The sequence below is a fragment of the Schistocerca cancellata genome, chromosome 1 (genome assembly GCF_023864275.1).
Source record: "Schistocerca cancellata isolate TAMUIC-IGC-003103 chromosome 1, iqSchCanc2.1, whole genome shotgun sequence".
Taxonomy (NCBI): Eukaryota; Metazoa; Arthropoda; class Insecta; order Orthoptera; family Acrididae; genus Schistocerca; species Schistocerca cancellata.
Genome location: NC_064626.1, coordinates 260,033,719 through 260,058,106, shown reverse-complemented (window position 1 = coordinate 260,058,106; position 24,388 = coordinate 260,033,719). Strand labels below are relative to the sequence as shown.

Here is a 24,388-nt window from a genome sequence, read left to right as displayed (position 1 = left end):
GTGTTTTATAGTGGTTTTGAATAAGGTCTTTTAGCGGGAAATTTCATTTCACTGTTGGCAACAAAATTGCTCTGAGCATTCGATCCTCTCTGCCTCCTCTACAAGGGACAGCGTGAAGTAATATCTAGCGTAAATGACGTAATGTAATATCAGTCATCGGGTTTGTTCAGTTTCGAATTCTTTTTAAACTAGCTTTCTTTGCGCGCATGCCGGTGTTGCCGTGAATTTTATACCTTTAAACAGCGTTATCTATCTAAAATCGGCAAATAATCTTTTAACTGATTAAAGTACTCATCAATAAGAACAGCTTTTACTGTGGGACCAACTCCAAAATCGCGAAAAATCAGCTGTTTCATACATTTTGCTCGAGTAGGTTACCCTGGATGTAACTTTTACAGGGATTAGCTGATTTCAAGTTTGTCCCATACTAAAAGAAAAGCTTCATATTCATGAGTTTTATTTTGAACACTTAATTTAAATAATCCTGTAATATAGTTCCGAAGAGTTATTTTAGTTGTTGGTAACTTGTTGATTTGCTTCTGTATGATTCTCTGATTCGCATACAAGTTGTAGTTTTTGTTTGCTGTTGTTACAGAACCGGAACCAGTGTCATTGGGAGTGACTAGTACATTGACTACTTGCGCTGAAAATCTTTTTGATATTTCTTATGTGGCAGGAAAAGTATTCAGAACAACCTCGTAATTATGAATACCCGGAGTGGACAGAGTGTGGACAAAAAAGAAAGTTCCGTTCTGATTGGCTGAAGGAATACGCTTGGCTAGTCTATTGCCAACAACAGAACGGTGAATACTGTTTGTCTTGCGTACTATTTTGTCGTCCAGATATTGAGGACAAGCATTCTGTGGCTCTAAGATCTTGAGTCACTCGCCCACATTGCAAATATAAAAAAAAGCACTAGAAATATTCAGAAACCATTCTGCTACAGATTATCACAAAATGGCAGCTTTAAAAACCACACATTTCAAAAGTTCATATGAAAACCCCGAAAAAGCTGTAAATAATTTAATCGAAATTGAGAAACTGGAAATGATTAAATCAACCAGAGAGCTGCTGATTCATATAGTAAAGACGATCATATTATGTGGTCGAGAAAACATACCTTTAAGAGGCCACCGAGGTGATGGTACACTGAGTGATGAAATCAGTCAAGGAAAATTTAGAGCAACTTAAAACTTTCACATTGACTCAGGTGTTTCGTCTCTCCAAAAACATTTAGAGACACCGCCAAACAGTGCTACATATCTGAGCAAAATAACTCAGAATCAGCCAATTGATAGTTGCCATTCTGTCATTAGAAAAAAGGTACTCGACAAAGTCAAAGAAGCAAAATACACTCCTGGAAATTGAAATAAGAACACCGTGAATTCATTGTCCCAGGAAGGGGAAACTTTATTGACACATTCCTGGGGTCAGATACATCACATGATCACACTGACAGAACCACAGGCACATAGACACAGGCAACAGAGCATGCACAATGTCGACACTAGTACAGTGTATATCCACCTTTCGCAGCAATGCAGGCTGCTATTCTCCCATGGAGACGATCGTAGAGATGCTGGATGTAGTCCTGTGGAACGGCTTGCCATGCCATTTCCACCTGGCGCCTCAGTTGGACCAGCGTTCGTGCTGGACGTGCAGACCGTGTGAGACGACGCTTCATCCAGTCCCAAACATGCTCAATGGGGGACAGATCCGGAGATCTTGCTGGCCAGGATAGTTGACTTACACCTTCTAGAGCACGTTGGGTGGCACGGGATACATGCGGACGTGCATTGTCCTGTTGGAACAGCAAGTTCCCTTGCCAGTCCAGGAATGGTAGAACGATGGGTTCGATGACGGTTTGGATGTACCGTGCACTATTCAGTGTCCCCTCGACGATCACCAGTGGTGTACGGCCAGTGTAGGAGATCGCTCCCCACACCATGATGCCGGGTGTTGGCCCTGTGTGCCTCGGTCGTATGCAGTCCTGATTGTGGCGCTCACCTGCACGGCGCCAAACACGCATACGACCATCATTGGCACCAAGGCAGAAGCGACTCTCATCGCTGAAGACGACACGTCTCCATTCGTCCCTCCATTCACGCCTGTCGCGACACCACTGGAGGCGGGCTGCACGATGTTGGGGCGTGAGCGGAAGACGGCCTAACGGTGTGCGGGACCGTAGCCCAGCTTCATGGAGACGGTTGCGAATGGTCCTCGCCGATACCTCAGGAGCAACAGTGTCCCTAATTTGCTGGGAAGTGGCGATGCGGTCCCCTACGGCACTGCGTAGGATCCTACGGTCTTGGCGTGCATCCGTGCGTCGCTGCGGTCCGGTCCCAGGTCGACGGGCACGTGCACCTTCCGCCGACCACTGGCGACAACATCGATGTACTGTGGAGACCTCACGCCCCACGTGTTGAGCAATTCGGCGGTACGTCCACCCGGCCTCCCGCATGCCCACTATACGCCCTCGCTCAAAGTCCGTCAACTGCACATACGGTTCACGTCCACGCTGTCGCGGCATGCTACCAGTGTTAAAGACTGCGATGGAGCTCCGTATGCCACGGCAAACTGGCTGACACTGACGGCGGCGGTGCACAAATGCTGCGCAGCTAGCGCCATTCGACGGCCAACACCGCGGTTCCTGGTGTGTCCGCTGTGCCGTGCGTGTGATCATTGCTTGTACAGCCCTCTCGCAGTGTCCGGAGCAAGTATGGTGGGTCTGACACACCGGTGTCAATGTGTTCTTTTTTCCATTTCCAGGAGTGTATTATGCTGTATTTGGTGACGAAACAACTGATGCCACTGGTACAGAACAACTCAGTGCATGTGTCAGGTATGTAGCACAATACACGAAGACTTCATATGCTTTCTATCTGCAACTGACATGACTGGTGCTACATTAAGCGATCAAATCGTTCAAGAATTAAATCAAGTCGGCCTACAAGTAGGTTATGACGGAGGTGCCAGCATGTCTGGACAGTTCAGTGGCGTAAAATCCCGAAAAAAGCAGCTCCAACCGCTAGCGGCTTGTATGGATCTTGCAACACATAAACTGAACCTAGCTATCGTGAGGGCCTGCAGTTTGCCTAGTATATGCAATATGATGGGAGTTGTAAGTCGTGTCACCAATTTTACGCGCGAGTCAGAAAAAAGGTTGGAACTTATCAAGCGAGCTGTTCTTGAAAAACACCCAGATGTGAAAAGAGTTAAGTTACAAATTCTTAGTGATACACGCTGGCTTGAAAGGCATGGTGGACTCCTTCAATTCGAAGAGCTCTTTGACTCTATCGTACAGTTCCTTGAAGAAATGGACATAACTTCTCCGTCATTGGAAAGTGCAAGTCTTCTGGCATCTAGTCAATGATATGGCTTTGTCTTAACTTTGATGGTAACCGCCGCTGTTTTTAAAATTACCGTTTCGCTTTCACGGCAACTTCAGGCTGTTGCATTAGATTTCAACCTTTGCTGGAAGCACATGATGGTAAGGAATACTACAGGTAAAATAAACCTTTAATACATACGCACGCTTTTTGCTTGATGCAGCATTTCTTTCTTATCTGTTCTTTCGAGTTCCAGAATAATGTAATGTCGTGTTTTGTTTCAGATTGATTGTATTCATTCCTTTCATCGATTTTGTGTAGGGGCAGTTGAGGAGTCGCTTTTCGATAGCACAGCACTCTTCAATTCTCGACCTGTTCACCCTTTTACCAAGTGCCATCGTAAAAATAGAAAATCTGAACTTTTTAGTGGCAGCTGCAGGTGTTTACAGCAGCGACTTGCTTCATCCCCTCCCGTTATCGGGAGAAATATCTCTTTGGGAGGAACTCTGGAGACACAGGAAACATCCCCCCCCCCCCAAAACAGCAGAAGAGGCACATCAAGAGACAAATGAATTTTTCCATAATATAAAAATTCTTTTACAAACTCTCGCTACATTACCAGTATCTACATCTGGTCTGGAACGTAGCTTCTCTTCGCTTAAACTGATAAAAGTCGTACTTTCGTACGACAATGACGGATGACAGGTTGAATGGTTTGGCTGCCATGTATATTCAGCGAGATATATCAGGGAAGCCTACAACCTGTCGAAGTCACTGAAGAATTTGCAAAGCGTCATCTGAGGAGACTCGCTATGCGTTAAATGAGCAAAATAAAATTTGCAATTTTTAGTATATTAATGTTTACCTTGAGCAAACCTACGCTCACTTGGATCAAGCCTCTCCCAAAACAAAATCCTGGATCCGTCATTGTTTTGCATCAATACATTTTTCTCAATTAGCTCAAGTCACACTATCTGCTTTTCAAAATACGAATATTGCCGGTGCAAACGCTCTGATGAAAAACACAAAGGAACATCTTTCAATCACTAATGCATTATTACAGCAATTAATTAAAGAATTTAATCAAACAGACAAACAAACACAACCACAACTTCAAAAGTTTGACTTAATTGACGAAATTAAACAAACACTTGAACAAACACGTGAAGATTTAACCACTGACATACACTACATCGAAGCAAAATATCAAAACATTTTTGAAGACGTAAAAACACAAATTTGTGAACATTTTCTCGCAACTTGAACAGACATTACAGAATTATGAAGCAGCAATAAAAGAACTATAGATTATTGTACACGAAAATCACGACACCTTGCACGCTAAAATTGACTCTGTTATGTCTGCCGATGCGGTTGCTCAACTTGTAAAAAATCAGGGAAACTTAAAGGACACAGTAGATACGATTACGACACAAATGGACACTGTAAAACTTGGCTCAGAAAAACACACGGAGGAAATCAGAATATTAACGGAAAAAGTATCCGAACTTTCGGGTCAGTTAACAAATTTATCTCCGAAGGTAAATGATGATTTGAATGATACAAGACCGGTAGCCTTTGCTGACACGGAGGAGTACGAGGAAATTAGGAAATTTAAAAAATATCAGAAACAAATTAATACGCAACACAAAAGAGAAATACTGACAGTACAAGTTCAGTTGGTACAGGTGATACAAGAATTACTTATTTCAGAGGATAGTGGAGTCTCTCTGTTGGTTGGACACGCATTGTAAAGTGAGAGGCAACGAGGTGTATGTTTGATTGGTAACGTTTGGGCAGTGGAATAATTGACAAAAAATGGCTCAAATGGCTCTGAGCACTATGGGACTCAACTGCTATGGTCATAAGTCCCCTAGAACTTAGAACTACTTAAACCTAACTAACCTAAGGACAGCACACAACACCCACCCATCACGAGGCAGAGAAAATCCCCTACCCCGCCGGGAATCGAACCCGGGAACCCGGGCGTGGGAAGCGAGAACGCTACCGCACGACCACGAGATGCGGGCAATAATTGACAACTTTATAATTTTTAGAACTGGATGTCACATGAACAAGGTAAAATTTTCAAAATACATTATTTACTCTTCAACAAAATCTTTCTGTTGCTAACCATATGCCTACTAGAAGTTAGAATCTATAGTAGTTAGACTCCTTTTATTTAGCTGGCTGTTATTGCTACTTGCTGTAATTGCTGTAGTTTGTGTTATGAAGATTTTGTGTGGGGTGAGTGACTTACGAAAAAGAATGGGCTATTGTTATTATTTCTTGCAATGCAGGGCCATTCTTTTGTGTTACTTATTGGAAGTCACTGTATAGCAGTCAGATTGCGTGGGGCTTGCATATTGTTGGTAACAAATGAATAGGTTAAGTTTGAGCTGTCCTTGTCAGGGAAAATTCTGTAGGTCAGTGTTTAAATGATAAGAATAACCAAAGGCTTAGTTTCAAGCTAATACAACTACTGAACTTGGTAATTAACACTTTCTTTTGTCAAATCTTATTTATTACATTTGTTTTTTAATATTGCAAGCAGTTAAAATTAATTTTTGACACAGTGAGTAAAATTACCATTTGTATTATTAAAAATTAACAAAGTTTTGCGGTGCAAGCAACATAATATCAAATTTCAGTTTGTTATGTTATCAGATTAGTTTCCTGAGAAAACGTAGTCAAATCAATTACCTAACAAACAACTTTTACATCGGTTGTCTGGTGCAAATTAAAGTCGTGCTGCCCCCGACATGCATCTCTGAAGTCTTGCCACTGACGACAGCTTTTGCACTTTGATGCTGATTTCACGCTTGCTGGGGGCGGAATCCCGTGGAGGGCCCATTTAATTTCGCAGCTGCCGCTGCCGCTCGCACTCACGGACGTGTTCGTCTAGGGCAGAGGTCCTCCACTGGGCTGGAGGTGATGAGATTTACGCTGCTACAGAACACCGCTGGCGGCTGGCGATAATCCTCTTACCCGAGTCAGAGGGGAAAAAACGTCAGGGTTCAACGAAAATCTGATTCTCTCACAACACTGCTCAAATGCACTTCCGACATCCACTGTGTCATATGCTCTGAGTTATTAAGTCTGCAATTCACAACGAAGCTGAGAGGAAGATATGCAGTGCTTTTGACGTTTATGAGGGTAATTCCAAAAGTAAGATCTATTTTTTTATAAGTACATAGACCTGTTTATTTCTACAATGGTTTACATCAGTTTACAGCTTGAACATTTAGCTATTTTTTGACATAATCACTATTTCTGTCGATGCATTTTGGTAGACGCTGTGGCAGTTTTTGTATGCCCATGTCATACCAGCTCGCCGCCATGCTGTTGAGAAAGTTATGAACCTCTGTCAGTCCTATCTGGTGAGGATGCCACACCGCTCAGCAGTATTCTAAAAGAGGACGGATAAGCGTAGTGTAGGCAGTCTCCTTACTACGACTGTTACATTTTCTAAGTGTCCTGCCAATAAAACGCAGCCTTTGGTTAGCCTTCCCCACAACATTTTCTATTTGTTATTTCCAATTTAAGTTGTTCGTAATTGTAATACCTAGGTATTTATTTGAATTTATGGCTTTTAGATTAGACTGATTTATTGTGTAACCAAAGTTTAACGAGTTCCTTTTCGCACTCATGTGGATGACCTCACACTTTTCGTTATGTAGGGTCAACTGCCACCTTTCGCACCATTCACATATTTTTTTCTAAATCGTTTTGCAGTTTGTTTTGATTTTCTGATGACTTTATTAGTTGATAAACGACAGCGTCATCTGCAAACAACTGAAGACGACTGCTCAGATTGTCTCCTAAATCGTTTATATAGATAAGGAACAGCAAAGGGCCTATAACAATACCTTGGGGAACGGCTGAAATCACTTCGCGTTTCGACTTAGGTCTTTCAGTGATCTGCCAAATTCTTCATGCAGTATCGTGTCTCCCGCTTCATCTTCATCTACGTCCTCTACCATTTTCATAATATTGCCCTGAAGTACATCATCCTTCTATACACCCTCTATGTACTCCTTCCACCTTTCTGCTTTTTCTTCTTTGTTTAGGACTGGTTTTCCATCTGAGCTCTTGATATTCATAGAGGTGGTTTTCTTTTCACCAAAGGTCTCTTTAATTTTCCTGTAGGTAGTATCTATCTTACCCCTCGTGATATATGCTTCTACATCCTTAAATTTGTCCTCTAACCAACTTTGCTTAGCCATTTTGCACTTCCTGTCGATCTCATTTTTTAGACGTTTGTATTCCTTTTTTCTGTTTCATTTACTGAATTTTTTATATTTTATTCTTTCATCAATTAAATTCAGTATCTCTTCTGTTACTCAAGGATTTCTACTAACCATCGTCTTTTTACCTGCTTGATCCTATACTGCTTTCATTATTTCATCTGTCAAAGCTACCATTTCTTCTTCTACTGTATTTCTTTCTGCTGTTCTTGTCGACTGTTCGCTAATGGTCGTTTTGAAACTTTCTACAAACTCTGGTTCTTGCTCTCATTTACTTGAATCCCTCCCTTTTTGCAGTTTCTCCAGTTTTAATCTACAGTTGATAACACCCGCTCCTGGAAATGCCTTCGAATTTAAAACCTGTTTCCTAAATCTCTGTCTTACCATTACATACTCTGTCTGAAACCTACCAGTGCCTCCACGCCTCTCCCACGTATACAACCTTATTTCGTGATTCTTAAACCAAATGTTAGCTATGATAAAGTTATGCTCTGTGCATAATTCTACCAGGTGGCTTCATCTTTCATTCCTTACCCCCAGTTCATATTCACCTACTACTTTTCGTTCTCTGCCTTCTCCTACTATCGAATTCCAGTCCCCCATAACTATCATATCTTCGTCTCCCTTAACTATACGAATAATTTCTTTAATTGCATCATACATTTCTTCTATCTCTTCATCATCTGCGGAGCTATTTGGCATATAAACTTATACTACTGTGGTAGGCGTGGGCTTCGTGTTTATCTTCGCTACAATATTGGGTTCACTACGCTATCCCCGTTTCTTCTTTTTATTCATTATTAAACCTACTCCGGCATTACCTCTATTTGATTTTGTATTCATAACCCTGTATTCATCTAACCAGGAGACGCATTCCTGGTGCCATCGAACTTCACCATTTGTCACGATATCTCACTTTAACCTAACCATTTCCCTTTTTAAATTTTCTAACCTACCTGCCCGATTAAGGGATCTGACATCCCACGCACTCATCTGTAGAAAGCCAGTTTTGTTTCTCCTGATAACAACGTCCTCCTGAGTAGTCAACGCCCAGGGATCCTCCTGAGTAGCCCCGCCCAGGGATACGAATGGGGTACTATTTTACCTCCAGAATATTTTACCCAACAGGACGCCATCATGCAGTAAAGCCGCGTGCAGTCGGAAATAATTACAGCTGTAGTTTCCACTAGCTTTCAGCCATTTGCAGTACCAGCACAGCAAGGCCGTTTTGATTGATGTTACAAGGCCAGATCAGTTAGTCATCCAGACTGTTGCTCTTGCAGCTACTGAAAAGACTGCTGCTCCTCTTCAGGAACCACATGTTTGTCTGGCGTCTCAACAGATACTTATCCATTGTGGTTGCACCTACAGTATGGCTAACTGTATCACTGAGCATGCAGGCCTCCCCACCAATGGCAAAGTCAATGGGTCATGGTGCGAGGGATATTCCCATTATCGATATCCATCTTGTCTCCTACATCTCCCCCTCCCCTTTTCTATTTTCTCCTCTTCTCTGCCCATCACTTCCCCACTCTCTGACCATTTTCTCTTACCTCTTTTCTCTGTCCATCTCTCTGCTCATCTCCTAACCTCTCTGTCCATATCACCACCCATATTGTTGTCCACTTCCTCTGTCCCCATCCCTTTGCCCATCTCTTCCCCTCCTTCCCGTCCATCCCTATATCAAACCATTTTCATCTCCAGTACCATCACGATTGTAGGTAGGTGGTTCTTAACCCTACAGTGCATCGTTCTAGACAAAACTGATGTGCTTACCATGTTTGGGTGAAATCGATTGTGTGGTTATGAAGGCGTGGAACATACATACATACACACACACACACACACACACACACACACACACACACACACACACACACACACACACACACACATATATATATATATATATATATATATATATATATATATATATATATATATATATATATATATTCGTTTTCACAATGTACACTATCTGAGAAAGAAAAGAGCTGGAGTTACGTTATTTCAGTGATTCAGAGATTGACCATATGAAACCACTCATCAATATGACATTGTACCACCTCTGTCCTGGAAGCACACACTGATTCAGTTGGGAAGATTGTCATAAATCCATTTTATGCACAATGATTTTTGATGTATAGGATTCTGGCACTAGTATGGTGTTGATGTCCCAGTTGGTTTCATGCATGTTGTACTGGGGACAGATCTTAGGATTTTACTGGCCATAGAAGTACTTCAACACCACACAAACAGTTCATAAAGACAGCACCATGAGTGGACAAGCGCCATGAGGTAACTCATGAGGGTTTAGGATGTCCTTGAGGTACCGTTGTGCCAAAAGAGATCCTTCAATACTATCAGCCGGACATGATGTCATAATCGACAGAGCCCACACTGTGATGCCAAGAGTAATACCGCTGGAAGAATGGGAGCAACTTCCAGGTCGCCACCAAACTCACCGACATTGGTCAGTACTGCAGTTCATCGCTGAACACAGTGCGACGCCATTCATCAGCATTCCATGGTATTCAGGAGCGGCAGCGCAAAACAAAGCCTTTTGTGTTGCGGTGCTAATGGCAGCCTCCACGTGAGACGTAATTTCCTAGTGCAGCTGCTGCTTGTGTCCAACCGATGGGAGTGAATTACTTGCTCCTGGATGGCAGATGAGGATGTAAAGTGGTTACGACATTTTTGATGTACAGCACTGTTATACATTTTTCTATTTGTCCAGTATGCATTCTCAAACAATCTAACATCAGACTAATATTACATAAATGTTCCCAGAAACTCTGGATAATGCACGATTCGACCAATCAGCCCAATGAAGACCAACAATGAGGTCTCTTTCAAACTGTCAGGTGCAGATGACATTCTCACATGAGTGGTCACTCAACATCTGGCACTGTTCGCACACCTGATATACATTCTTACCATGGCTGATAACAATATTAAACAAGAGCAACACTAATGGATTCTTGTGGCTATATTACATGTCAAAGACAAAAGTACATCTAATAATTTACGTGCGCTATGATGGTATGTATGTATACAGAGTTACTGACATTCGACTGTGTGTTCTGGATGGATCATTTTTTTCAGCTAGTGTATATATATCGATTCCTGTATAGGTATTGGTGTCTAATTCATTGTGACACATGTATCTAATGATGATCCATTTGATGAATGAAACTGGTCGATAAAGAGTATATTGATATATGGTCAAGTGACTAAACCATATGTTGTGACGATCTTGGCTAAAATATTGTTTTGATGAGTTGTTATGAATGACGTGAAATAATTAAACGATTTTCTCTCTTTCAGTCTTTTCTTCATCCATTCATTTATCCGTTCACTCACCATGTCCTCTGGATCCTGCCATGACACAGAAGCTTCGAAGCTATTGAATGTAACAAGATGTATGTTGTGCATCTTCATATTTTCGCGGCGCAATTTCGGGCTTGCAGTCGTATAAATTTCACATTGTCTTCTTTCTGCTGTATACCTTCCAGCCGTCTTCAGAGTGAGTCGAGGTGACTGACGCTCCAACTCTTGCACCGTCTTTTTAAACCTGTGGACCGCGCCATTGCGCATGCGGCCACAGATACACGAGGCACCAGAGACGTTGATGGTTGCAAAACGGTACAACATATGCCTGAAATTAGGTGTGTGGGTGCACTGTAGATGGACATGGTGATATCGATGTGGACAGACAACACCCACAGTGTATGAGAGATGCATAAAACACTGTAGGTACTTCCAGCTCTTCCGACCTAATAAACTGGCGGTAGCAGAGTATAATAACGTCGAAATTTTAGCCTCGTCTTCATTATTCTGGGCCTCGGTGCTGAAAGAAGCAACTGAAATTCCGTTGGCGACGAATTCAATTAATAGAGACAGCGGTTTCAGCTGGGACAAATAATGGAATCCGGCACTTTCACTAATAAACTCAGGAAGACACCGCAACGGTGCAGCTTGCAGTGATAGATCGATATCACCGTGTGGATCGATCGTGCAGCCATAGATCCAATTTCATGCTCATGTTGTACGTCATTGCCGCCGGTCAACGTCTTTGGCGCCTTTTATATCTGTGGCTGTACGCGCAGTTGAGCGCTCCGCTGGTTTACAAGGACGGAGCAAGTGCTGGAGCGTCAGTCACCTCGGCTCACTCTGAAGATGGCTGGACGGTATACACGATATATTAGAGGAAGTGGAAGTTATGCGGCTGCGCGCCCGAAATTTTATGGAAGATATATGTTAGTATGGAAAACCATTTATAGCAAACTGGTTTTATATAACATATTGTTAACTTTTAAAAATTAATTTCGAGTTATGTGGTATTAGCAACATACTTTGTTAATATTCTGCTTGAGGAGGCTGTAAATTAATCTATCTAGATGGAAGGCGACAGTCTGAAATAAGATATTACTTTTTCACATTTACAATTAAGTAACACGCCTAATTTATGGAAGACTATAAACAGAAAATTTGGAAAGACATCAAAAGTAAATGGCATGAAAAGACACACACACAGATTCGGCATTATTATCTGGTTAGAAACAACATACTCTTCAAGCGCTGCAATGTTCATGACAAGCTATGGGTACTTTGCATTCCTGACGGTTTTGTTAATAAGCTCATTTGGTACATTCATTTCAGCTACACACATTTTGGTCCAAGAAAATGTTATCATATTCTTCGGACAACTTGTTATTTTAACAATATGGAAAAAATTCGAAGAGTCTTGTCTATTTCTAAGCTTTGTCAAAAAGCTAAACCATCAACCATCTGACATCGTTCTCCGTTGTTTCCAATCATTCCTTCTAAATTAAAAAAAAATTGCTGCTGTTGATCTCTTGGGACCCCTTGTCAGAACATTGGATGGATTTTCGTACGTTCTAGTCGCTGTTGAACTTACTTCAAAATTTGTTTCTTTCACACCGTTATATAAGCCACTGGACGGTCTGTATCCAACGCCTTTGTTAAAAATTTCTTACGTGAAGTTGGACACGTTAGTAAAGTCATTTCACATAACGGACCACAATTCTGGTCTGCTGTTTGGTCACGCATGCTTCGGAATCATAAAATCAGACCTATTTTTATTTCATTGTACTCACCACACGGTAACCCGACTGAATGGATTATGAAAGAAATCAATAAGCTTTGCAGACTTTATTCTCACAGAAAGCATCAGTATTGGGAGAGATATTTACACTTATTTCAAAATGTACTGAATGAAATGCCTCATGACTCCACTGCTTTACCATCTATTCTTGTACTGAAGAATGAAGAACCACCGAACAGAATCAGAGAGATTGTACCCTTTCCGAATACATGTAAACTTCGATACAAAGACATAATTGATTTGGCTATTAAAAATATAAAATCTGCAGCAGACAAAAGGAAAAAAGTACACGGTAAAGCAAATGCAAAGAAATTATATATTGGTCAGAAAGTTCTCATTAAAGCTCATTCATTGTCACATAAGAAGAAACACTTGAGTCACAAATTCTTTCTGATTTACAATGGACCTTACAGAATCCGACTTATACCACATGATAATTGCGTTGAAATTGAAACTCTGCATACTAGGAAGAGTAAAGGATCGCACTACATTTCACATGTAAAACCGTTTATTGAGAGATAATCTGTTTTTAATTTAGTCTTTGCTATAAAATTTTTCACTTCACATTACTAGTACTCTCTGCCACACTTAGAAACTATTAACAAGCGACTATGTTCTAAAGTTAACTATCCAGTCTAGAACCTAGGGAACTTATTTAGACAAGTAATTACAAATGCATTGTTATAGTGAATAGAGGACACAGTGTTACTGTGTGTGTACATTCTTGCTTGTTAGTTGCACGATTACGTAACGACTATAAGGCTTACATACTTAGATCACATACTGCTAATGAGATTTTAGTGCAACATTTTGGTTTACTTGAAAAGACATTCTTTATTTGAAGTACTTTCTGTGAGATTAAAGATGACTTAGTATTTGGTTTCTTTGACAGCTACAAGGTTATATCACGACGCTACTAATGTGTGACACAATTTACATTGTACCTTTTGTGCTGTATCTGTTTTATATCTACACAGTTTTTTTGAATTCTTCTGGAAAGTAAAACATGTTTTAGTAGTAACTTTTGTGGTATAGCTAGAATGAGACAGCCTTTTTCGTAGCACAACAATACGTTACAGTATAGTACTTTCTTGATCACGGTAATGTACGTAATAACTACGATATCTATACGCATAGCATTTCACTTTTGTTTATGATGAGGTAAGTACATTGACTTCTGCAGAACTTAGCTTTCGGAGGACGATAATTACGACACTTCCACAGAATTATCTTACAGCAAGACGCACATTTAGCGCTAGACACGTATTTGAGTGATTAATTTTGTACTTAAAACATTTATTTTAAATGTTTTTGAATTACAAAGGTTTTCCGTGATACATTTCATTCGATTGCTATAATCTGTAACACCTGAGGGTATAATTACATTAATCCTCAGGGGGTACACGCCTACTTTGTGAGCTAATAGTGTAGCGAGCGCTAGGAGCCCTAACTAATATGGTATTTGCTTATACAACTTTACACATCGATACCATATTTCTCTAACACATAAATTACACAGCTATCTGATCATTTAACTGAGAGAGAGAAACATTTTTTTTTACTACGTCAGTGACAGATGTTTACGTAATTACACAGTTGGATAACTTCATACTTACGAAATTGTATTTCGTCTGTACTTTGTGAACTGTTAATATTTTTTCGGAAGCATTATGATACTATGAGAGCTTTGAACGATGTATTTGGTATGGGATCATGATTTTTAATGTACGTTTGAGGTAGATGACACTACTGAAACGAGCAGAGAAATTTTTTTGGTTTGGAAATTATTGGAGGAAGCTACGACGATTTTGAGATTTGACTGAGGTGTTATGATATTATTACAACGACGATGTGTATTATGCTGTTGAGGTATGTTTATGGCCAATAAGCTATTGATATATGAGGAATTTGATTATGCTACATATTTATTATGATGAAATATTGAAGAAGTGTAATAAAGTAAGGAATAATGAGTAGTGGTTAGCGACTCTGATTTGTGAAAAAGGATGTTGGAAACCAAGAATCGTACTTTAAGAGTTATGAAATGTGTGTACATGCGTGAATGTATCACAATGCCAGCGAAAATTTTTTGGACACTGTTATATTTATAGGATTTTGTTTCTACACATTTGTAACGTAAATTCTCAACCTGTGAATTTTTTTTATATGAGACTGTCACTGCTGTCGTAAATATTGCGGTAAGAAAGTTAAGTGGCCTTCACGTAATGCGTCGTGGGCGCCCAGCTGTGCCACCTGCCTGGAGAAAAAGCCATTAGGTGGAGGAAAAAAGAGACCATTAACCTCACTGTTGACATTCCTTTGTAGAAAGCATCTCAAATACGACACGCTCATTACTTGGAAACATATCGTACTTTGTGCTACTTGCTGAAATGCTTATAAATTGATGGGAAATATTCTTACATCTGTACATCTGCATACCTGATTATGACAAGTGCCTTTCTACGAGAGTTGAGAGAATTTCTATTGATTCATGAGCTGCCACATGGCTACTGAATGATGTTTTTATGGTTTGCTTTACATAGTTGCTTATTTCATTTGATATCTGTTTTCCAGGTGTGTTGCAGCATTGGTTTTATAAAATAAAATTAAATTCATTTGCTAATGTGAACACTTTCTGTCAACAGATCTATTAAATAATAATTTTATGATCCACATTCTACAAAAAAGGAGCACTTGGAAAAGAAAGAACATTAAGAAGGGATTAATAACAGTAACTGCATACATAATTTTCTTTTCAACTACTTGGTAATGTTTTTGGTAGAATAACTTGTTGTGGTACACCACTTTAATGACATAGACACTAAGATGTGAACAGACGTTTCCCTTATCTGCAGTGTTGTCTTTAGTGTACTATTTTTTCTGCTTGAGCTATGCCATATTTAGGTATAAGTTATTGCATTTGCTGCTGCTGTTTGCCAGGCATAGTGCTACTGAATGTCAATTTGTATTACTCTGTTAAGCCAGTTTTACTACTGATTTATTTTTCTTGTTGCTGCACATTGGCTCATATTAGTTGTAATGTTGCATTTTCTTTGCTAATTTAGATATACTGCTGCTTGCTTTTCCAATTTCCATTTTTTTGTCATTGTTGTTTGTGTTAATTGTTTTGTGCTGCTGCATTGCCTCGTCCCTTAGTATATATATCTGAGCTCAGCAAATTTAAATTACCTTAAGAGGGGGTAGACTATATAAGAAACTAACTGTGATGAATTGGAAGAAATGCATTGAGAAGCTGTAAGAAAATGGTTTGGCCAAAAAAGTAGTGTACAGAGGAGAATAACTATTTTGACAGAGGATCTGAATAGAATACAGAAAGCATGCTTGGATAGGATTTTTTTGGTGGAAACAAATGTTGAAATAAGAGGAAAGATCTATGGAATGAAGTTTTGTGTTGGACTGAAGAACCAAATGTTACACTGAAAACAAACCCTGTCCTTTCCTTTTGTGTTATTCCACTATGTTTTTGTGTACCCTTGTGTATTTGTGTTCTTCCTGTCTTTATGTATTTATCTGATAAGAGTTATGTTGTAGAATTTTTCTAATAATGTGTTATTTACTTTGTAAAGATGTTTAGACATTATTTATTCTGTTCTGTTTCAATGCTCATGTGTGAAATTAATGTTTCGAAAACTATTCTCATTATTTTATTTATTTATGTCATAATTCCTGTAACACTGATGTACATGTTTATTTCTATTTTTTTGTACAGCCCATATTACTACAAATTTAATCTGTATTATTACGTTTTTAATGATGTTTTCTGTAACTTTGTGATTGTATTCTCATGTTATAAAATTGTAATTGACACCAGTTCATCAAACTAAGTTACATTTCACTGCAGACGTTTTTGTTCATCATAGTACATGCAGAATATGCGAGAAAAAAGAGGAGTGTTAGCATTTGCACGTGTGTTGATAATTCAGCAAGGGACTGGTTAACAGCATTGCTGGTTCTACGGACACACCAAAAAGTTTGTGAGTGCACAAGTGGTGATTTATGGAGTTGCTATATTGTCCGCAAGACTCTTCGATGGTGATTGTGCACCTGCACAGTCGCAACAGATGGCTGCTGGCCGTCTCTAGAAGGACTGAAGTAGTTCTGCACCTTTGATGGCCCACCAACATCATTATTTATACAAGGACTGCAGTGGGTCTGCACCTCTGGTGGCCCAACAATACCATAATCTCTACATGGACTACAGTGGGTGTGCTCTGCGGTGACTTACCTACCAATATTCTACAACTTAGACTGACTCTGCTGTGGGTTTGCTCTTTTGTGGACCATTACCTGTCTGCATGTCAAGAGTCAGCATTATCTTTCTGTGGGAAGGACAACACTACTTCTTCAAGACTGCGTGGAAATCCACTACTTCCATGCGCATTTTCTTTTACTGCTCAGACTTTGTGCATAAAATTGTAATTAATACCGTGATGAATGTCAGGACTGTCTTTATGGACTGTGAGAAAATTTTAGCTTTTGACCAACATTGTATCAATAAGTGTGTGCATTTGATTTGTTTGTTATTGTAACTATGAAAGAAATTTTCAAATTGGTATTGGCCACTGCCCAAAACAATTTGAAAATTTTTTTGTGGGGAACATGGGGGCTATGTAAGTAGGCTGTTTAGTTTTTTATGTTGGCAACCTCACCTAGCTATGAAAACCACTCGCTGTGCTGTGTGCAGTCTGTGGCTGGTTGGCATTGTTGGAATATTCGCCATTGTAGTGTTGGGCAGTTGGATGTGAACAGCGCATAGCGTTGCGCAGTTGGAGGTGAGCCGCCAGCAGTGGTGGATGTGGGGAGAGAGATGGCGGAGTTTTGAGAGCAGATGATCTGGACGTTTGTCCATCAGAGACAGTAAATTTGTAAGACTGGATGTCATGAACTGATATATATATATATATATATATATATATATATATATATATATATATATATATATATATATATATATATAATGACTTTTGAACACTATTAAGGTAAATACATTGTTTGTTCTTTGTCAGATTCTTTTATTTGCTAACTAAGCCTATCAGCAGTTAGTCCCTTCAGTAGTTAGAATCTTTTATTTAGCTGGCAGTAGTGGTGCTCGCTGTGTTGCAGTAGTTTGAGTAACAAAGATTTTTGTGAGGTAAGTGATTCATGAAAGGTATAGGTTATTGTTAGTCAGGGCCATTCTTTTGTAGGGAATTTTTGAAAGTCAGATTGCATTGCGCCAAAAATATTGTGTGTCAGTTTAGTGTTGATCAGAATAAGTAAAGAGCGAAATGACTGAGTACGTTCAGTTCTGCTCAGCTGTTTGAAAATCAAATAACGTAAGGGGTTTACCAGCACAGTAATTCAATACATTTTCTAAGGGGACGTTTCAAAGTATTAGAATAATAAATGGGGAAAGTGGCAACAAGACCACTATTCACGTTGTGTGTAGAATGTGTGTGTGTGTGTGGCGACATACCACAATTCCATAGACGGCAAGAGCTGACAAGTGCGAGAATTATCGCACAATCAGGTTAACAGCTCATGCATCCAAGTTGCTTACAAGAATAATATACAGAAGAATGGAAAAGAAAATTGAGGATGTGCTAGAGGACGATCAATTTGGCTTTAGGAAAGGTAAAGGCACGAGAGAGGCAATTCTGACGTTGCAGTTAATAATGGAAGCAACACTAAAGAAAAATCAAAATACGTTCATAGGATTTGTCGACGTGGAAAAAGCGTTCGACAATGTAAAAAGTTGCAAGATGTCAGAAATTCTGAAAAAAGTAGGGGTAAGCTATAGGGAGAGACGGGTCATATACAATATGTACAACAGCCAAGAGGGAATAATAAGAGTGGACGACCAAAAACGAAGTGCTCGTATTAAAAAGGGCGTAAGACAAGGATGTAAACTTTTGTCCCTACTGTTCAATCTGTACATCGAGGAAGCAATGATGAAAATAAAAGGCAGGTTCAGGAGTGGAATTAGAATTGGTGAAAGGATATCAATGATACGATTTGCTGATGACGTTGCTATCCTGAGTGAATGTGAAGAAGAATTAAGTGATCTGCTGAAGGGAATGAACAGTCTAATGAGTACAGAGTATGGATTGAGAGTAAATCGAAGAAAGAAGAAAGTAATGAGAAGTAGTAGAAATGAGAACAGTGAGAAACTTAACATCAGGGTTGACGGTAATGAAGTAGATGAAGGAATTGTGCTAGCTAGCCAGTAAAATAACCAATGACGAACGGAGCAAGGACAATATCAAAAGCAGACTAGCAATGGCAAAAAGGGCATTCATAGCCAAGAGAAGTGTACTAACATCAAATATCGGACTTAATTTGAGGAAGAAATTTCTGAGAACGTACATCTGGAGTACAGCATTGTATGGTAGTGAAATACCGACTTTGGGAAAATCTGAACAGAAGAGAATTAAATCATTTGAGGTATTGTGATACAGACGAATGTTGAAAATTAGGTGGACTGGTAAAGTAAGGAATGAGAAGTTCTGTGCAGAATCGGAGAGGAAAGGAAGATGTGGAAAACATAAGGAGGAGGGACAGGATGATAGGACATCTATTAAGACATGAGGGAATGACTTCTATGTTACTAGATGGAGCTATAGAGGGCGTAAACTGTAGAGGAATACAGATATTGGAATACATCCAGCAAATAACTGAGGACGTAGGTTGCAAGTGCAAGATGACGATGATGATGATGATGATGATGTTTGGTTTGTGGGGAGCCCAACTGCGCGGTTATCAGCGCCCGTACAAATTCTCAACCTTTGCTCAGTCCAAACTCGCCACTTTCATGAATGATGACGAAATGATGAGGACAACACAAACGCCCAGTCGTCTCGAGGTAGGTGAAAATCTCTGACTCCGCCGGGAATCGAACCCGGGACTCCGTGCTCGGAAAGCGAGAACGTGACCACGAGACCACGAGCTGCGGACCTGATATGAAGAGATTAGCACAGGGGAGGAATTCGTGGCAGGCCGCATCAAATCAGTCAGGAGACTGATGAGGGGAAAAAAAGGGTTTAAAATTTTAGTAAATATAGGAAGTCATTAGGGGTGGTATTTTGGGCGCAATACTGTTCCTAATATATATCAATCACTTTCCCACTACTGTTACTCACAGGGAAAATTCTCGTTGCTGATGAAATGATGAAAACAGTACTATAGTCACTGAAGAAAACAAGAGAATTTCTTGCAGAGATAACAAATCAAACTCTCAGGGAAGTTTACAATTGGTCAGTACGCATTAAAGTCACATACAACATAAAGAATACAGATACAATGAATTTCAGTTTGAAGAGAGAAAACGATACTAACAAATGAAACAGAAATGGTAGCTCTACAGACAGTGTAATAAATGTAAAATTTCTAGGAAGGAATACCGATTGTCCGTTAAAGCGGATGTACACACAAACAACCTTACAAACAGAGTGTCGCTTGCATGTTATCAGTGTTTAACAGGCAGTATCAGTTAATTATATGCTATTCACATATATACTGAAATATGAACACAGTTTTCAAACTGTAGAAAAGGGGCATAAGCATAACAACCAGAAACTGTACCTGAGTTGAGATCTATTGAAAACACTGGGGATATTAATTGCATCATGAGTATGTCGGTTAAACAGTTGCTTACATCAAAAATAAATATTGGCAGTTACTGCACAAACAGCTCTGTCCACGACACAGGAACAAGACGCGATACTCGGAATGAATTTATGGTCTGGAGCGGAATGTGTGCTGATCTTAAACTTCCTGGCAGAATAAAACTGTGTTCTGGAGCGAGAATCGAGCCTGGGACTTTTGCCATTGGCAGGGAAGTGCTCTACAGACCGAAGTATCGAAACGAAATTGACGAACTGCCCTCGAAGCAAAGGCTGGATGGGACTGGCACACAAATACCATGGGGGTGAGTCGCGAACTGTGCTCAGGTGTTAGGATAGTTCAGCTGGTAGAGCAAAGGACACTGGTCCCTAGCTCGAGTTCTGGTCTGGCGCACAGTTGCAATATTGAAAGAAGCTTCGAAGTTTCTATGATGCATAGGGAGACAGTGTACAAAACTTCCCTCCGTAAGGTAAATGCCGAATGGGGAAACAGGAATGGCACAAAGTTAAAAGAACAGCTGATTCCGATTCAGGGAATAAATGCTAGGAAAGAGAGAGAGAGAGAGAGAAAGAGAGAGAGAGAGGGAGAACTCATTACTGTGTGTTGCGAGTGAGGTAGTTCTGCAGGTAGCTCCTTTCCTGTGACGCCTTTTACATACATGTCACTTACCTCCAGATCGAGATACGTGATGTAGAAGGGGTATGGAACCACGATGCAGATGGCCAGCATCCAGGTTCCCAGCGCGCAGATGCAGACAGGGATGCGTGGTTTGTAGGGGTACAGCACCAGCCGGTAGCGGTCCGTGGCCATCAGCAGGAAGGTCAGCATCGTCACGTGCAGTGGGATATCCTGCAACATAGGACCATGCCGCTATGTCCAGCATCCGTACATAACCGCGACGTAAGAGGGCGTCGACTACTGGTGATAAAAGAAGTTCAGCATCAACTAAAATGGAACATATGTAAGTAGGCTGTTTATGTTTTCTTTATGTAAGTAGGCTGTTTATGTTTTCTTATTAGCAACGTTACGTAGCGCTCTATATGAAAATCACTGGCTGTGCTGTGTGCAGTCTGTGGCTAGTTTGCATTGTTGTCTGCCATTGTAGTGTTAGGCAGCGGCAGCTGGATGTGAACAGCGCGTAGCGTTGCGCAGTTGGAGGTGAGCCGCCAGCAGTGGTGGATGTGGGGAGAGAGATGGCGGAGTTTTGTAATTTGTCATGAACTGCTATATATATTATGACTATTAAGGTAAATACATTGTTTGTTCTCTATTAATATCTTTCATTTGCTAACTATCCCTATCAGTAGTTAGTGCCTTCTGTAGTTTGAATCCTTTATTTAGCTGGCAGTAGTGGCGCTCGCTGTATTGCAGTAGTTCGAGTAACGAAGATTTTTGTGAGGTAAGTGATTTGTGAAAGGTATAGGTTAAAGTTAGTCAGGGCCATTGTTTTGTAGGGATTATTGAAAGTCAGATTGCGTTGCGCTAAAAATATTGTGTGTCAGTTTAAGCACAGTCGTGTATAAATTGTTCTAAGTGGACGTTTCATATGTCGACCCTTAGCCTAGGATACTTCATTGGAATCTTCTGATTTTTTTCTTGTAGTTTGTTTATTTAGTGTAGCTTTTGTTTATTGCTAGCGCGTAATTATAGAGAGAATTTCCTTTGTAGTTGCAGCCTTCCATTGTTGTACAGTAAAACAGTTGTGGCATGCATGTAGATTTGCACCAAGTATTTCGCAGCTACGCTTGCAATTATCTAGATATTATTTTCAGTGCTATGTTAATGTGTTCCCCTATTTTTGCTCTTCAAATTGTGTTTTTCTGTGTTGTCGTGTGAAATATTGTGACAATAATGGCGTGTGAAAAACGTAACACTAGGCTCCAAAAAACTGAGAAATGACAGTGAAGACGAAAGCAGTGTGTTAGCGCCACCGAGTAATGAATTAACTAATGTTCAAAGTAGTAATTTGGTAATTGTACATAGGGAAATGGAGCGGGCGGCAAACAATGGCGTAGGCAGTGAAACAATTAGTGAACAGGGAAGCATTATCGATCGATCGGTCGGCAACAGCTCGCCTCAGGAATCCGAAATGACAGGACACAATCTTGCAAATACTGTAGATTCAGGTTTTGCGTCCTCACCCTTTTCTCAAATGAGTCAAGACACATTTTCTGCTTGTCAAAATGTGAATGCTGTCGGTGAAAACGCACTGCCAAAAAGCATAGAGAAACAGATTCCAGACACTAATACATTATTATTGCAATTAATGCAAAAAATGGAACAAAATCAGAAACAAACACAGCAACAGTTAGACACAATGGAACAAAATCTTCAAAAGTTAGACACAATGGAACAACACCAGAAACAAACACAGCAACAGTTACACACAATGGAACAAAATCAGAGACAAACACAGCAAAAGCTTCAAAAGTTAGACACCACGCTTGAACAAACACGGGATGATTTAACTACTGAGTTACATAACATTGAATCGAAATGTCAAAAAGTCTGTAATGACGTAAAAACACAAATTTGTGAGCATTTCCAACCTATTTTTTCGCGTCATGAAAATGCATTACAGAATCACAAAGCAGCCATAAAAGAACTGCAAACTATTGTTCATGAAAATCATGAGACCTTGCAAGCTAGAATGGACTTAGTTGCATCTACCAATTCGGTTACGCAACTTGCAAAAACTCAGGAAAACTTAAAGGACACAGTAGATACTCTGAAAATTGGTTCAGAAAGACACATGGAAGAAATTAGTTCATTATCAGAGAAAGTAGCCGAACTTTCGGATCAGGTCACTAACTTATCTGAGAAGGTAGATGATAATCTGAATGACACAAAACCGGTAGTCTTTAATGACACAGAAGAGTGCGAACAAATTAGGAAACTGAAACAAAATCTGGATCAAATTAATAAGCAACACCAAAGAGAAATCCGGGAAGTACAAGATCAGCTGACACAGGTAATACAAGAATAACGTATTTCAGAGGACACTCGCGCTCCAACACGGGAAGAGGAACTTAGAAATACGGAAAAGCCACAAAATAATAACACAGGGCATTTCGATAATTATGAAAGGAATTGGCAAGGTACACCGAATTTTGAGATGGAACCGCCGACACGACGTAACAATGACCGATATGCTACTCGCCGACACGTTGATTTTGACTATAAGCTGTTCATTACTACACGTAAATTCAAAACGTTTAAGAATTCTGTCAACGACATTCATCCACAAGCGTGGCTCCATCAATTCTCTCATTGTTTTCCTCCCAACTGGTCATTGGAGCACAGATTAGAATTTATGTGTGGCTACTTGGAGAATGAACCAGCTGTAAGAATGTGATCGGTCATTCACGATTGTCACAGTGAAGGAGAATTTTATCATGCCTTCCTCTCAGCATATTGGTCTCAAGCTACACAAGACCGAGTAAAACATAGCATCATAATGATGAAACGTTTCGAACAATCTGAATTTTCCAGTCTTATGAAATATTTTGAAGACATGTTGCATAAGAATCAGTATCTTTCAAACCCATACAGCCCCTCAGAACTCATCCGCATTTGCTTGATCAATTTTTTTACTACGTCAGTGACACATGTTTACGTAATTACACCATTGGATAACTTCACACTTATTAAATTGTGTTTTGTCTGTACTGTGTGAACTGTTCATATTTTTTCGGAACCATTGTGATACTATGAGAGCTTTGAATGATGTATTTGGTAAGGGAGCATGATTTTAAAGTACGTTTGAGGCAGATGACACTATTGAAATGAGCAGAGAATATTTTTTATGGTTTGAAATTATTGCAGAAAGCTACGACTTTTTTGAGATTTGACTGAGGTGTTATGATGTTATTTTTACGACGACGATGTGTATTATGCTGTTGAGGTATGTTTATGTCAATAAGATGATGCTACCATATATGAGGAATGTGATTACGTGTTTATATGTATATGAATAATGAATAGAAGTTAGGGACTCTTGACTTGTGAAAAAGGATGTTGGAAACCATGAATCGTACTTTAAGAGTTATGAAATGTGTGTG

General features: G+C 39.9%; 1 protein-coding gene across 1 annotated transcript in view; it reads right to left on the bottom strand.

The window, feature by feature from the left end:
• LOC126168752 (G-protein coupled receptor 83-like) overlaps nt 1–21,185 on the bottom strand; it is a 187,306-nt gene extending 166,121 nt beyond the window's left edge. Inside the window, exon 1 of the mRNA XM_049920587.1 lies at nt 20,997–21,185. Within this exon, the coding sequence (XP_049776544.1) occupies nt 20,997–21,185 (189 nt within the window). The remainder of the gene's footprint in view (nt 1–20,996) is intronic.
• Nucleotides 21,186–24,388: the final 3,203 nt, after the last annotated feature.